Below are 13490 nucleotides of genomic sequence, written 5' to 3'. Positions count from 1 at the left end.
TTGGCAGCTTGCCCCCTCCTGGGTTTTGGAACCCAATCGCCGCCAACGAACCTGACGAAAGAAGGGAGAGAAGTCCAGTATATGTTCTTATAAGGCAATCACGTCTGGACCTAGATTTTATAGTGGGATCCGAACCATTGTGCAATGTACAGTCACTTGCAATAAAAATGAGACAACTAGATCCTGAAATACTCGCTTCCTTGCAAGGCGTTATGTGTGTTGTCTAACTTTACGGCGATAAGTGGATTTTAATAGCAAATTTTCAATGGCAAGTCCTACCACCGCCATAAGTGAAGTGAATGATTTAGGACCTAGGCGTCCCACTTTTATTGCTGGTGACTGTACCTTCACCAGGTATTGAATCGCTGAGCCTTTGCTTACAAGGCTCCAGCGTTAGCCACTAAGCTATCGATGAGGCCCTAAACTCTCCGGAGATGAAATTCAAAGGTGGAGCCAACATTATAAGCATCATATTCATTTGAGGGACTTACAGCTTCGCATTAGGCTGCTTCATGGTTCACTGGAATCATTTCATTTTGTTCAATTCAAAGATTTAACTCTTAGACTTTATATTTTACACTTTCCTTATACACGCACAAACACACAACGTTAATTGAATGGGTAGTTTAATTACAATATTAGCTTTGGGAATTTATTTATTTATGTATGCTTTGCACTTCTACAGAGGATTGAGCCTCCAGTTGCAGAAGGCGTAGACTGCGTTTAGTTAATACTATAATACAAATTACATGGAAATATACACACACATCTTTATTCATGCACAACACATATAACACATGAGAACATATATACACTTAACTGCATACATTTAGGCAAGAGGTTTATAAGAAATTCATAAGTATTGCACACTGTAATGGTAACAATATATTATTGGTGATGTTGTTATATTCTCCTTGATGTTTTTAGAATTATTAATTCGTTGGTGATTTACAAGACCACTGTTTTTCTTATTATATTGATTATTTTATTTATTAGATTTTTGTGTTTCATTTCTCAGCGTAGGCATCTATTAGTAACTTTATTAAGACTTGAATTTATTGTGCTATCTTTATATTTATATATAACCATTTTATTAGTAATCAAGAAGAGTCCTATTTTTGTTATTATTTCTTTCATTTTCTGTATGTGAGGGGGTTCTTGGTTTATCTGCCTAGATATTATAGCGTCAGTTACTCGTTATTAAATAATTATAAATGACAAAACCAATACGAATTTATCATCCCCTACTTAAAGTGGCAAAAATGCATTAGTAGACTTACCAGCTCCATTAAATATTTCCTATTGATGAAATTTTGGATCACTTCTAGGAATATGTCTTTCAATTCAAATTCTAATCCTGTTCTAATTCGTACAGATCAGGGGGTCCCAAGCCCCGAACATAACCGAAGGGGCCCCCAGCCTCCCATATGACGTCACACGCTCGTGCATGATCAGTAATCTTCGGATGGCGCTACCTTATATATTAAGTTACCTTTTTGTACAGATGACATGGAGACGAGACGAGACCACAGATTCTTGGTCTCGTCTCGAGTTGTAAATGCCTGTCTCGTTTTCGGTCTCGTATTTGTATTTGTGTTCTTGTTAATTAGAGTCGCTTTTCCGTAATGATTACAGAAAATTGAATCTTATGTAGAAGCAATAAAGGGTAATAAAAATATTGTGCGAGATGAAAAAACAGCATGCAGAAGGGGGATTTATTGTCACAGGTGGGACACGCGGACAACATTTTTCTTACAGTTTCTGTGAAATGAAATATGAAACTTAACACTGTTGATTAAACCGAACTACCCTTAAAATACTTGCCCAGATTTGTAGCTATAAGTGAACAATTTTGTGTCACGGGTGGAACAGACAAAACACAGCCTCTGTACTTAATAAGAAGTTTATTTTAATAATCTGTGAATTGTCAAATGATGAAAAATAATTTAAGACAAAGAGAGGTAATTGACATTTGAATATTATTGGGGAGTTGAGTGGATAATGTAACAGTTAAAGGAAAATTAAGGTTAACCAGGGTATTAAGGACCACCAAATTGCTACTTCATTGAATAAATTCATCAGGAGCTGTTCAAGAAAACACAAACAGGATACATTCTGGAATGCATATTTTCTAGTTTACATTAATAACAACACAAATGAGTAGGAATATAATGCAAAGACAAAAACAACAATGAATTGAAAGGTAGGTTGTATGGTCCCAATTGCCCCTTTGCTGGGGCAATTAGGACCAGCCAATAGGGTATCAAGAACCGGTCCACTTTTGAATGGTACGCCCTTCTTTTTCGAAACACAATAATCTTGAACTACGTCACACAAGTCTTGTTTGTTCATTCCAAAATCCCACTGAGAAAATAGAATTAAGCACTCCTCTAATTCTGATTCTTCTGCAGCTGTTAATGTAGTAGACGTTCCAGGATGCGCTTTTAACTTCATACAGCAGCTCAGCAGTTCTTTATGGCGTTTTCGCGCGTTTGCCTTTTCGCTGGTTCCGTGTCCCGGTCTTAACTACGCAGCTTGCACGCCATTTGTGTGCAGAGTACTATTTACACAAACAAAAGAGGATCACAGACCGTGCACACGGCTGGTGCGCCTGCTGCTTCGCATTTCTTTGAGCTTTTTACGAAATTCTAGCACACGGTCCTTAATGCACCGTGGTCCTTAATACCCCGGTATACTTTAATTGTTTTTTGGTATCACGGGTGGGACACAATGCAAGACAAAAGTAAATCATAAAGTTAAAATAAGCGAACAATGTGTAAAATACCTTCTACACTTGACTCTTTATGGAAATGGCAATTTTAGATTGTGAGGTACACTACGGCACGATAAAGTTACAGCATTGCATTTAATTTTAAAAATTGAGATTCACTTTGACATAGAATGCTTTTGAACTATTTCGTAATATTTTTCATACAGCAGGTCAAAGGGGCTTGTCTATCTTTCAAACGTGAACTTTAATAAAGACTCTGGGATTATATATACACATTGAGACGACAACATATAATTTCTTGGTATCATGAGCTGTACTACAACACTATTATGATGCAAGAATCTCGTTCATCATTATTGTATGGCCTACTATTTACAATTCGATACACATAACCTTGAGAATATGAGAGAATATTATGTCATAAGGTCAATGTTACTCTTTGGACTGTCGCGACTTTGTACACGGCATATATGAACTGGATCGCAATTTATTTTCGAAATTGAGCACACGGCGAAGAAAATTGCTTTGTAAGATTCTCAAATTGCTTCTTCCAATAGCATCACTGACCTGATGACCTGTCGAGACATGGCAGACAGTTGGGAAAAGAAAAGTGGGTTTCCGTTATCTATTCTTTAACTTGTCAAGCGCAACATATATTATTACATAATTGTTCTTCTGAATAATAAAAGAGTAGCAATGATAAGATGATTACGTAATACATTAAAATGCCACTCGTTTCTGTAGATAATTTATTCCTTAAAACCAGGATGGCCAGGGAACATCTTCACTGGGATGAGTTTGTTCCTCCCCCCATAAACCATAGTCAAATTAGTAAACTTAAACATTTGCACTTGATTTTAAAACGTAAACTTCAAGCAAACATTGATTTGTACTTTGAAATGACATCAGTGCAGTTACGCCGGCAATGAATGACCATTGTGCAACTCACAGTGTGTCCCCTGCTTATTATCAAGAAACACTTAACAATATTTTAAGCAGGGGTTGAAAAATACAGAGCACAAGGTCTCCATGGAACCTGAAAATTTTCATCTGGCTCTTGAATTTTCAAATTGAGTTATAAAAAATATATATTTTTAATATTCCGAGTTCGCTTATGGAAATTTCCATTACCTTCTTTAAAAAAAAAAATAACGAGTACACTATGTGTTTTTTTTATGTTTGTGTCGTTTTCTGTATCACGTGTATGTAAACATCATAATTTTTTGCAATGTTGCTAGCACAATTCAGAAGACATGAACTAAAGATATGACACAAGCAAATATGTAAACACAAGCAAAAATTTGTACTATAATTGGTTCGAAATGTGTCCATTAAATTACATATCTCTATGTAACAAATATATTATGTTAAGAAACATGTGTAATTGGTATTTTTAAAAATGAAAAAATGATAATAACTACAAATTGTTGTTGAAAGCATTATTATCGTGTAATACCAGTAATGGCCTAGTATATATTTGCAATATAAATATATCATAATTAGCCCCGTAGAATAGGTAGATCACAAGTGCTTTTAAAAAATTGAAATACGAAAAAAACAAGTTTTGAAATCAGTAGTGTATTTCGGGAGAGATCCTCGTAGGCTAACAATGAATTCTGAGGGTAAAACAATGTATTACTTGTAATAATAATTAGGTTCCGAATTTTTGCCAGTGTCAGTCTTGTATTCCTTTGCATGAAAACACAGGTTTTCATGTTTAGAATTAATTTCATGTTGTTTCGGGCTTGATAACGCATTTTCATAGTGCCTATAAATGCATACTTTGGGGATTTAGTGTCTATTTTGGATAATCGTGTCTTTTTTAGTATTTGGACTTATTCCCGCTTTATTTTCGCTCCTTTGGCTCTCTCCATAGTAGAAGGTCCAGTGGCGTGCCCAGGATTTTCGAAAGGGGGGGGGGGGTTATGTGTACATTGTTTAAGTAGTCAGTCCTCATTTTGCCATATGTTCCTGTCTTTGACGTTCTTTTTTTGACACTAGACCAAAAGTGGGGGGTTATAACCCCGACCAACCCCCCCTTGGGCACGCCACTGAATAGAAGACAATCTCTTGTCTTGTGAGGTCCTTTCGTTAATTTAATCTAACCAACCACCAATTATCGTCATCGTTGCGATTAGATCAAGGTAATAGAAAAGCAGCGCAAAAATATGACAATTTCAAAAGAATACAAGAAATTCAAGTCAATCAAGGGTGCTACTGAATAAGGTAAACAATATCGTGTTCATGTTCACCGACTATTTTCGTGTCTTGCTGATTTTATAATGAATCAATCTAAAAATAAGACCGGTAATGACAGATAGTTGTGAATAACTTATTATTTGTTAAGAATAAAAATATAACGTACATTTATGTATGAAGTTAATTTTTAGTTAAAACAACGAGAAGTCTATAAAACAGCTATTCTAAAGTGGAAACTAGAAGGATAATTAAGAAAAACAAAGTTTATAATGGCCTAAATCAAATGAGAGATTGTCAGTGTGAACTGACGAAGTGAAAATCAGCTCGATCTAATAGTATTTAACATCACCAATTAAGTATAGAAAAATTTACAACAAACAAAAACACATCTAAGCTGAATGGACATATATTTATATTTCTCTTGCATGAACTCAGTTTTTCCAATCTGGTTTTAGTTGTCTGTGGAACTGAAAAGACTTTCATTTGTTATTGATATTAATCTTTGTTGACTTGCTGATACCATACAAAATCAAGTACATGAGTGCCAAAATCCGATGATAGTGTATTTAACAGATATTCTTAAGCACGAAGAAAGAACAAAAGTTATTAAAACAAGCTAATCTGGTAAGGTTGATTAATCTGATCAAAGTAAGCAAGTAGAAGTTAAAAATATTGAAGGAATGGTTAGGGAGAAACAGTCAGTCATAGCTGCTGCAGCTCGTTCTGGTGTTAGACCGGATATTGATTTGGACAGACTAGACGAGTTAGAAATAGATGAAATAGGATGGAAGAAATTTGTGTTCCTGCAGTTTAATGAAGTGTGGCAGGCGCTGGTACTCATAACAGTGTACGTTACATACGTGACATGTGTCTACGAGATCACGTTCGTACGTCATATGGATCCAGGTGTGGAACTCTTGTACTTTGTACTGATAGACATCATCTACTTCATTGACCTCATGATGGCGGTTGCACATCGTAAATGGCACGACGTACGGAAAAGAAAAATGTACGAAAGGAAACACATGTTTGCAATTATAGTAGATGCGGTTTCTCTATTGCCGCTGTCTTTGATGTACTATATCATAACTCAGGGAAACATCAAATACAAAACTTATCGCAATAGCATGATAAATCGGCTCCTAAGAGTGTATAGATCATATTACTACTTTAAGAAACATACTTTAGGAAAACATAGTGGTTTAATGATAATAACAGAGTTCTTTGTGCTCTTTTCGTTACTCGGCCATACCCTGGCAGGCCTTACCTTTCTTACTAAAGATGACACAGACCCAAAGAACTGGGCATATCATATACACTCAAAACACTTGGACCTAAATGGTACCACGACTTGGTATTTTGTCTGCTTGTATTATGTCATGCAGGTTATTTCGCACGATGGACTTGGAGATCTTGTAGGTGTTTATTACATCAGAGACATTCTGTTTACAGTTACATTCTCTATGGCAGGCCTCTTAATATTCCTCTGTTTATTTATGGGTAGTGTGTGTTCTTCAATGTTATTAGCAAGGAAACGATACTTTCAGTATGTGTATCGTTTATCAGCACAAAGACACTATCTGGAAGCAGCTCAGATCAGAGAGAAGACTATACGTAGGGTTCTGTACTTCTACGATATTTTCTGGATTATGAAGAATGGCATAAAGGAAGCGAAACTGGAGAGTTTACTACCTCTAGCGATGAGGATGGAAGTATGTACTGACATATTCTGGGACGCGTTCTACCATTCCCACTTCTTCAAGAACATAGACAAGAGCGTCTTGAGAGCTCTCGCTCTGTGCATGAAGGCGGAGTTGTTGCTCCCGGGGGACATACTGTTCGCAAAAGGCGTGCAGAAGAACAGGATGGTGTATATTGTGTCAGGGATCGTCCAAATCCTCTCGGATGAGGACGACGAAACTCCGATCGTGTCATTCTCAGGTGGGACTGTTCTCGGCGAATCGTGCCTCGTTGTGAGCTATTCTAGCAGATCAAATGTGAAATGTGTGACGTTGTGCGAAACCTTCGTCCTAGACAAGCAGTCGTACTACAGCACCATGTCACTGTTCCCGGAAGAGAGGGATACGATTCACAGCTACGTGATGGAGCAGTATGCCAATGCAAGATACCTGCACGGCTTGTTGAAAAAAAAAGAAGCTTCCAGTGAACACGAGGGTGAAGTCAAAGTGATAAAATGGCTGAAGAACAACTTGAAACAGTACATGCGTAAAGGGAAGAAGAAGGGCTCCACCGTCGGTAAGCAGTCGGTGCGGTCAAAGAAACCTACACCGCATTACACCTTCATGAATCTGGACATGTACGTCATAGCGAAGGAAGTTCATCTGACGTCGGATTCGGTGTGTCTGACGACCTCTTTCCCATTCGTTCTGAAACCTGACTCTAGCTTGCTCATGCTATGGAACGTGCTTATGACCGTTCTCGCCCTGCTTGTATCCACGGTATACCCTTATTACATAGCATTCGACAATAACTTTCCTCTAATAGTAGACGTCGGGTTCAAAGTGATAGACATTTTCTACATGCTCGACCTTTTAATCAATATTGTAACAGCTGTCAAAATTAAAGATGACTTGATTACAAATTACTGGGAAATTTTTCAGGAGAGATTATCCGATGCTGGATTCTTGGCTGACATTTTTGCAACCATACCGCTCGAAGTGACACTCGATGTATTTACCGATGTGGGTGAATCAGTGACAGCACTCCTTAAGCTGAACAGACTTGTGAAAGTGTGGAAGGTGCATATGTTCTTCTCGTATCTGGACAAGCATATGATAATAGACATTGCATACCTGGAGTACTTCAAATATCTTCTGTACTACACGATTGCCATATACTGGATGGGTTGCGTTATGTATATGCAAACATGTTTTAATAACGAGTGCGATCCTAATGGTTGGTACGGAGTGCTAAGAGCTCTTGAGGTGAAGACGTTGGTTGGGGAGTGTCACAAGCACACATTTCTCGTGTCCATGTACTTTACAATCCAGCAAGTTGTTCTGTCAGGGATCGGCGATATTCACCCGATGACGCTGTCTGATATGATCGGTGTGATCCTCCTAGTCACCACAGGATACCTTATGTTCAGCTTCTACACGGCTAACGTCGTGGCGACAGAGATTCTTCAGAACGAGCAGGAAACCTTGTACAAACAGTATGTTAGCAACATGAGGATTTTCATGAAGGAGAAGAACTTCTCGAAGCGAATGCAAGACAGGGTGAACCTGTACCTGACCACCCAATGGGCGTACGACAAAGCCGCTCTTATACTGGGCGAGAAACATCTCCTGTGGGACCTCCCGCTCAACATCAAGGACGAGGTCACTTACCAGAGCGTGGCCACCTTCCTGGCACAGACCCCCCTGTTCAGGAACTGCACCTCGGACTTCCTGCAAAGCGTCGCCAACGGAGCCAGGCGTTTCGTGCTCCCGCCACAAGGCACGATCGCAGAGGAAGGAAAGGTTACGGACGATATATACATCGTGAGGAGAGGATACTGCAAGGTTGTATACGATGAGATCTTAGGTAAGGACAGGTACAGGAGTTGCGGCAGGGGCACTTCCATAGGGGCGGTCGAGGCATTGCTGGGGCTCCCGCAATTCCACTCCGCAAAGACGCAGACCGACTGCGACTTCATAGTGGTGAGCGCGAAGCAGCTGAGGGAAATCAGCGAAACGAGAGGTTTGGAATTCGCTGCAACGCTGAAAGACATGCGGAGCTGGGAAGAGCTGAAGGCGATGCGTGGGCGACTTGACTTTCATATTGGCACTATTTTCGAAGGTTCGGTTCTCGTCGAAGAGGAAACTTTCGTAATCCATCTTAAAGATCCTCGCTACAAAGATGCATTCGCTCGCTTAGGATTATTCCGCTTCTTGCAATGGCTCCTCCTTCCCGTGGTCTTTACTCCTAAAGGAATGTTCACGATATGTTGGGAAGCCAGCAGGGCGCTGTTCGCCTTCCTCTCCATGCTGGTATTTCCAGTAATGCACGCTGTACAATTGGAGTTCCCTGAAATCATGTACTTTGGAACATTCCTTGACGTCACTGCTTTCATCGACCTGTACGTTAGACTGCACGTTAGCCATTACGACGAACGAGGTCTTCTTATAACGCACCCCTTGAACACGGCAGCGTACTATCTGAAGCACAGCTTCATTACGGATTTTGTGGCTTGCGTACCTCTGGATTACTTTCTCCCTCAATGGGTTGGGCTGTACAAATGCCTCAACCCAGCCAAGAGCCGGGTGAGGTTGCTGCGAATCGTCCAAGGGCACAGGCTTGTTAGGTTCATGGATCTGTGCGTGTCTTCGCACTCGGACAACGCGGCACTGATAATCACCAAGTACTTGGCCTATCTTCTGTTGCTCATCTCCTTCCTCGCGAGTGTCATGGTCATACACACGTGCCAGATTTGCAAACTTCCCCCTACCGATACGAAATACTCTGCCTTGGAAGCGAGGAGCGTCGTCTATCCGACGTTTCCAATCCCAAAACCTACTCGTCCTCTTTACAAGGGTAACCTGTATATAGACACTGACAATAACACGTGGCTCGGCAGGTCTCCTTATGCTGGCCGTGTTTCTCCGACGGAATTACAGATCTTAGCGTTCCACTGGTTGGTCTCCTTGATGATCGGTGTCGGTATCGGCGATATTTCGGCACAGAATTATGACGAGTTGTGGTTCTCTATTCTCATCAGCCTTCTTGGGTTCTTCATAAAGGCGTACATCTTTGCCAAGATCACGAACATTAAGAAGATTAGCGACACCGAACTGAACAAGTATCAGGCGAAGATGAAGCACGTGTTGAGTTTCATGAACGTGGAAAATGTCGAGGAGCGCAAACAGCGTAGGGTCGTCCATACGCTGGAACTGCTATGGAAGCAATCTGGCAGCCATCTTGCATCCAAGTATCCAGCGAAGATCTTCAGAAATTACCACCCTAGCTTGAAAAGGTCGCTGACTTCTCACATGTACGGGGAGTTCCTGAGTAAGGTGCCTCTGTTCGCCAAGCAGCCAACGTCGTTCTACGAGGAGATAGGCCACATAGCTAAGGAGATGTCCTTCGTCAGACACACCTACCTCTTGCAAGTGAACGACGTGGTGGACGACATTTACATAGTGAGGAAGGGAGAGGTGACGATACACAATGCCGACGACATAGAAGTCGCCTTCTTGGCCAGGGGGGATATCTTCGGGAACATAACCGACGCTCCATTGGTAAGATCGACGATCGGAGCGATCGCGCAGAAGAACGGCGTTCTCATCATCGTATCCTCGGAAAATTTCTACCGTATCCTGAAAAGATATCCACAACTGCACCACCGGTTCAACGTCGCCGTCACGAACAATGTCGGCTACATAGAGACTGCTGAGGAAGGAGACTGGGTGAGCATATCGACGATGGAGAGTTCCAAGGGAAGAAGCAGCAGCATAGGCTCCTCCGTAGACACCGAGGGAACCACGAGACCAAGCGTCACCTTCGACCCTTATGAAGGTTTGCAGACGACGAGAAACGTGTTCTTGCTTGTCGTCACACCCTTGGTCAGCGTGTCGATCGTCATGTACAAGTGGGCCCTAGAGCCGACGTCGATTCCACTCTTGTTGACGTGCTACGGGCTGGACGCCCTGTACATCATCAAAATGATCTTTGACTTCATCACGGCGTTCGAGTCGGACGAGGGCATACTAGTTACCGACCTTAAAAGGATAGCTGGAAGGTATTTCAAGTCACCTTACGGCTTCGTCCTTGATTTTGCCTCCACGTTTCCCATAGAGCATTTCGCGTTGGCGTACAAGCCGTCCAAAAGACCTCCCATTGTAAGTTGGCTGCAGCTTAATCGTTGCTTGAGGATCGTGGTGATCTTTCATTACTTAAAATCCGTCTCGAAGAGACTGCACGGGAAAATAGTCCTGGTGCGCCTACTGTACGCCTCTTTCATGGTGACGCTCACGTTTCAAGTAGCGGCATCCATTTGGATCGGCATCACGTGCTTAGGAGGAACGTGCAAGTCTGTCCAGGAGGGGCTCTTCACTCCGATGGCATTCTACATGAGAGCCATTTACTTGGTGTGCAGCTTGATCACCCACACCGGATTTGGCGCGATGGTACCCGAGAACAACTACGAGATCCTGCTTACGGACGCCATCATCTTCTGGGGCCTGATCGGCCAACCGATCGTCATGGGAGAATTCTCCGCGCTAATCCAAAGAAGAGACCGAATCAAAGCGGAGTTCTACCACAAAGCGAACGAGCTCATGGACCACTACAAGGGACGTAACCTGTCCAAGTCCCTCGTGAGGAAAGTGTCCGACTATATCTACTACATGTGGAACGCGAGCAGGGGCAGCCAGATACCGGAGCTGTTCCTGGAGGGTCCGCAGACGCTCCTCAACGAGTTGAAACACGAGACGTACGGTTGTCATCTCCTGGACACGCTGGTGTTTTCCGTGGCGCATGGCGACTGCCTGCGCCAGATAGCAAGGCAGTTCGTGGCAACCAACTACTACCCGGGGAACTACATAGTCTTCGAAGGCGACATCACGGAAATGATTTACTTCATCCACAGCGGAGAGGTGAACGTGGTTATACAAGAGAACAAGCTGGTCGAGATCATAAAAGACACCCTGCGAGAGAACGACATGTTCGGGTTGGAGCAAGGGTTACGGCTCCGGAAGCGTTTCTGCTTCACGTACAGGGCGAGGACACACTGCGTGATCCTGTCTCTTCACAGGTCTAGCTGGTTGCATCTTCTCTACTTCTTCCCGTCGGCAAGATCCAAGATATATCAAAATCTGGAGGAGCAGATCAACATTGGCGCCCCTCAGAATATGCCAATCTAACTTCTTGCAAGAGAGCAGGAGGGAACACATTAAAATGCTATTTCGTCGCCAAATCAACAACAGCGAACTATCGCTTGTTTTTTCTTATCTGCTGTTATCACTATCAAATTGGTATAAATAAATTTAAATGTTTGGAAACTACTGTATTTCAAGCACATTAGCCAGTATTGTGTTCGCACGTTCTTTTTAGTTCCGTTTGACATAAACTAGGTAGGTGTACACAACGTTTCAAAAATGGATAATTTGTATTGAAAAACACAAAAAAAGTTAAAATGGACAGTTGGAAGTTTCAATATGCTTTGTCATGAGGATCAGTCATTCGTTCATACGCTCGCAGCATTCTCTAAACTTTCAAATGGTTATACTGGTGAAAAAGTTGCATTTGCAAATGGTTTCATGATGGAATTTCGTAAATTGCAAATATTGTGTTATTAAGTTATCGTGTTCTACAACATGAACTTAGTGACGAAAATTTAAAAGATCCTATTTGATTGAGGTGGATACAAGTTATAACAATATATGAGAACGAATCTGTATTGTAGAAATGGCCTGAAATTTGAAGAAGAAGAAAAAAGAGTAAAATGTTTGTAATCTCTGTTCCTCTACGGGTGTAATAATAATAATAATAATAATAATAATAGAAATAATAATACTTATTATTAGTTAGTAATAATCATTATTGATTATATTATTATCATTATGGCTGAGCCAATAACACCTCATACTGATACTCTTGCCAATTCACACCGATTCCAATGCTTAAAAACTGTAATAATTAAACACTGTTCAAAACATTGAATACTATTAGTGTATAAATATTCCACTCTAATTACAAGCATCAATTGCGAAGATTTTTGCTTTGAAATATTCAGTAATTACATCAGAATATTCAATTTTATGTTATCACAAAATTTAGTATTCACACAAAACTTGTGCAAAGTAAAAATAAACTTCAAATTTTGCATAATTTCCAGGATACTTCGGCATCGGCTCAGCCATAATTATCATTTATTTCCAAAAATCCCTGGCGAGGCCCATTGTTATAATGTTTTTTACAATAAAACTTCGTGAACGTAAAAACACCTTAACATATTATAGATTTCAGCTCTACATCACATTTTTCTTGTTGGAGATTATAAAATATAGTCACTTAGTGGTGAAAGATTGGATTAAATTGATTGACCTGAACGTTTGGATCTAATGCATATAAAATATAATGCTATGCAAATTAATAAAAATAATACAGTCATTATATTTAGGCTGTACGGGGAAAACCACTTAAGTCAAAATGTAATTTTACAGCATATACAGTTTTATTTTAAATCCTTTAATAGCGAGCATGGAATACATGTTGTATCGTGACTGTTTAGAATCTTTACACATGGCTAATATAAAATTATACTTGATAATAATTTCTTGAATTGATTCAGTTTCACTAAGGTGAAAGTAACTTATGTGCCTATTCCTGAACATTCTAGATATTTCTTAACACATGTGCACAATTTGTAGTCTGAAATCTGCCTTAAACGAAACTAATAGATAATTTAGAGAACAATGTTTTGATATATTTTTCTACATCCATGTAAATTGAAAATTCTTAACTGAGATTGAATATTTAGGGAAGGGGTTGCAATGTCGATATGTTGTTTGCGCTAGACTTTACTTGATCTTTATTTGTTTGCTTGTTTTTCTGCCGC

At 40.4% G+C, this 13490-nt stretch overlaps 1 protein-coding gene across 1 annotated transcript; it reads left to right on the top strand.

Moving 5' to 3' along the window:
* The first annotated feature begins 5610 nt into the window (after nt 1-5610).
* On the top strand, nt 5611-12257 carry LOC145999739 (uncharacterized). Its single transcript, XM_083137020.1, has one exon. It carries the CDS (start codon nt 5611-5613, stop codon nt 11791-11793), a length of 6183 nt encoding a protein of 2060 aa, XP_082993146.1. The 3' UTR covers nt 11794-12257.
* Nucleotides 12258-13490: the final 1233 nt, after the last annotated feature.

This window comes from Lepisma saccharinum, chromosome 15 (genome assembly GCF_977018435.1).
Source record: "Lepisma saccharinum chromosome 15, izLepSacc3.1, whole genome shotgun sequence".
NCBI lineage: Eukaryota > Metazoa > Arthropoda > Insecta > Zygentoma > Lepismatidae > Lepisma > Lepisma saccharinum.
The sequence above is the reverse complement of the archived record's forward strand: the minus strand, read 5'-3'. Positions and strand labels throughout refer to the sequence as shown.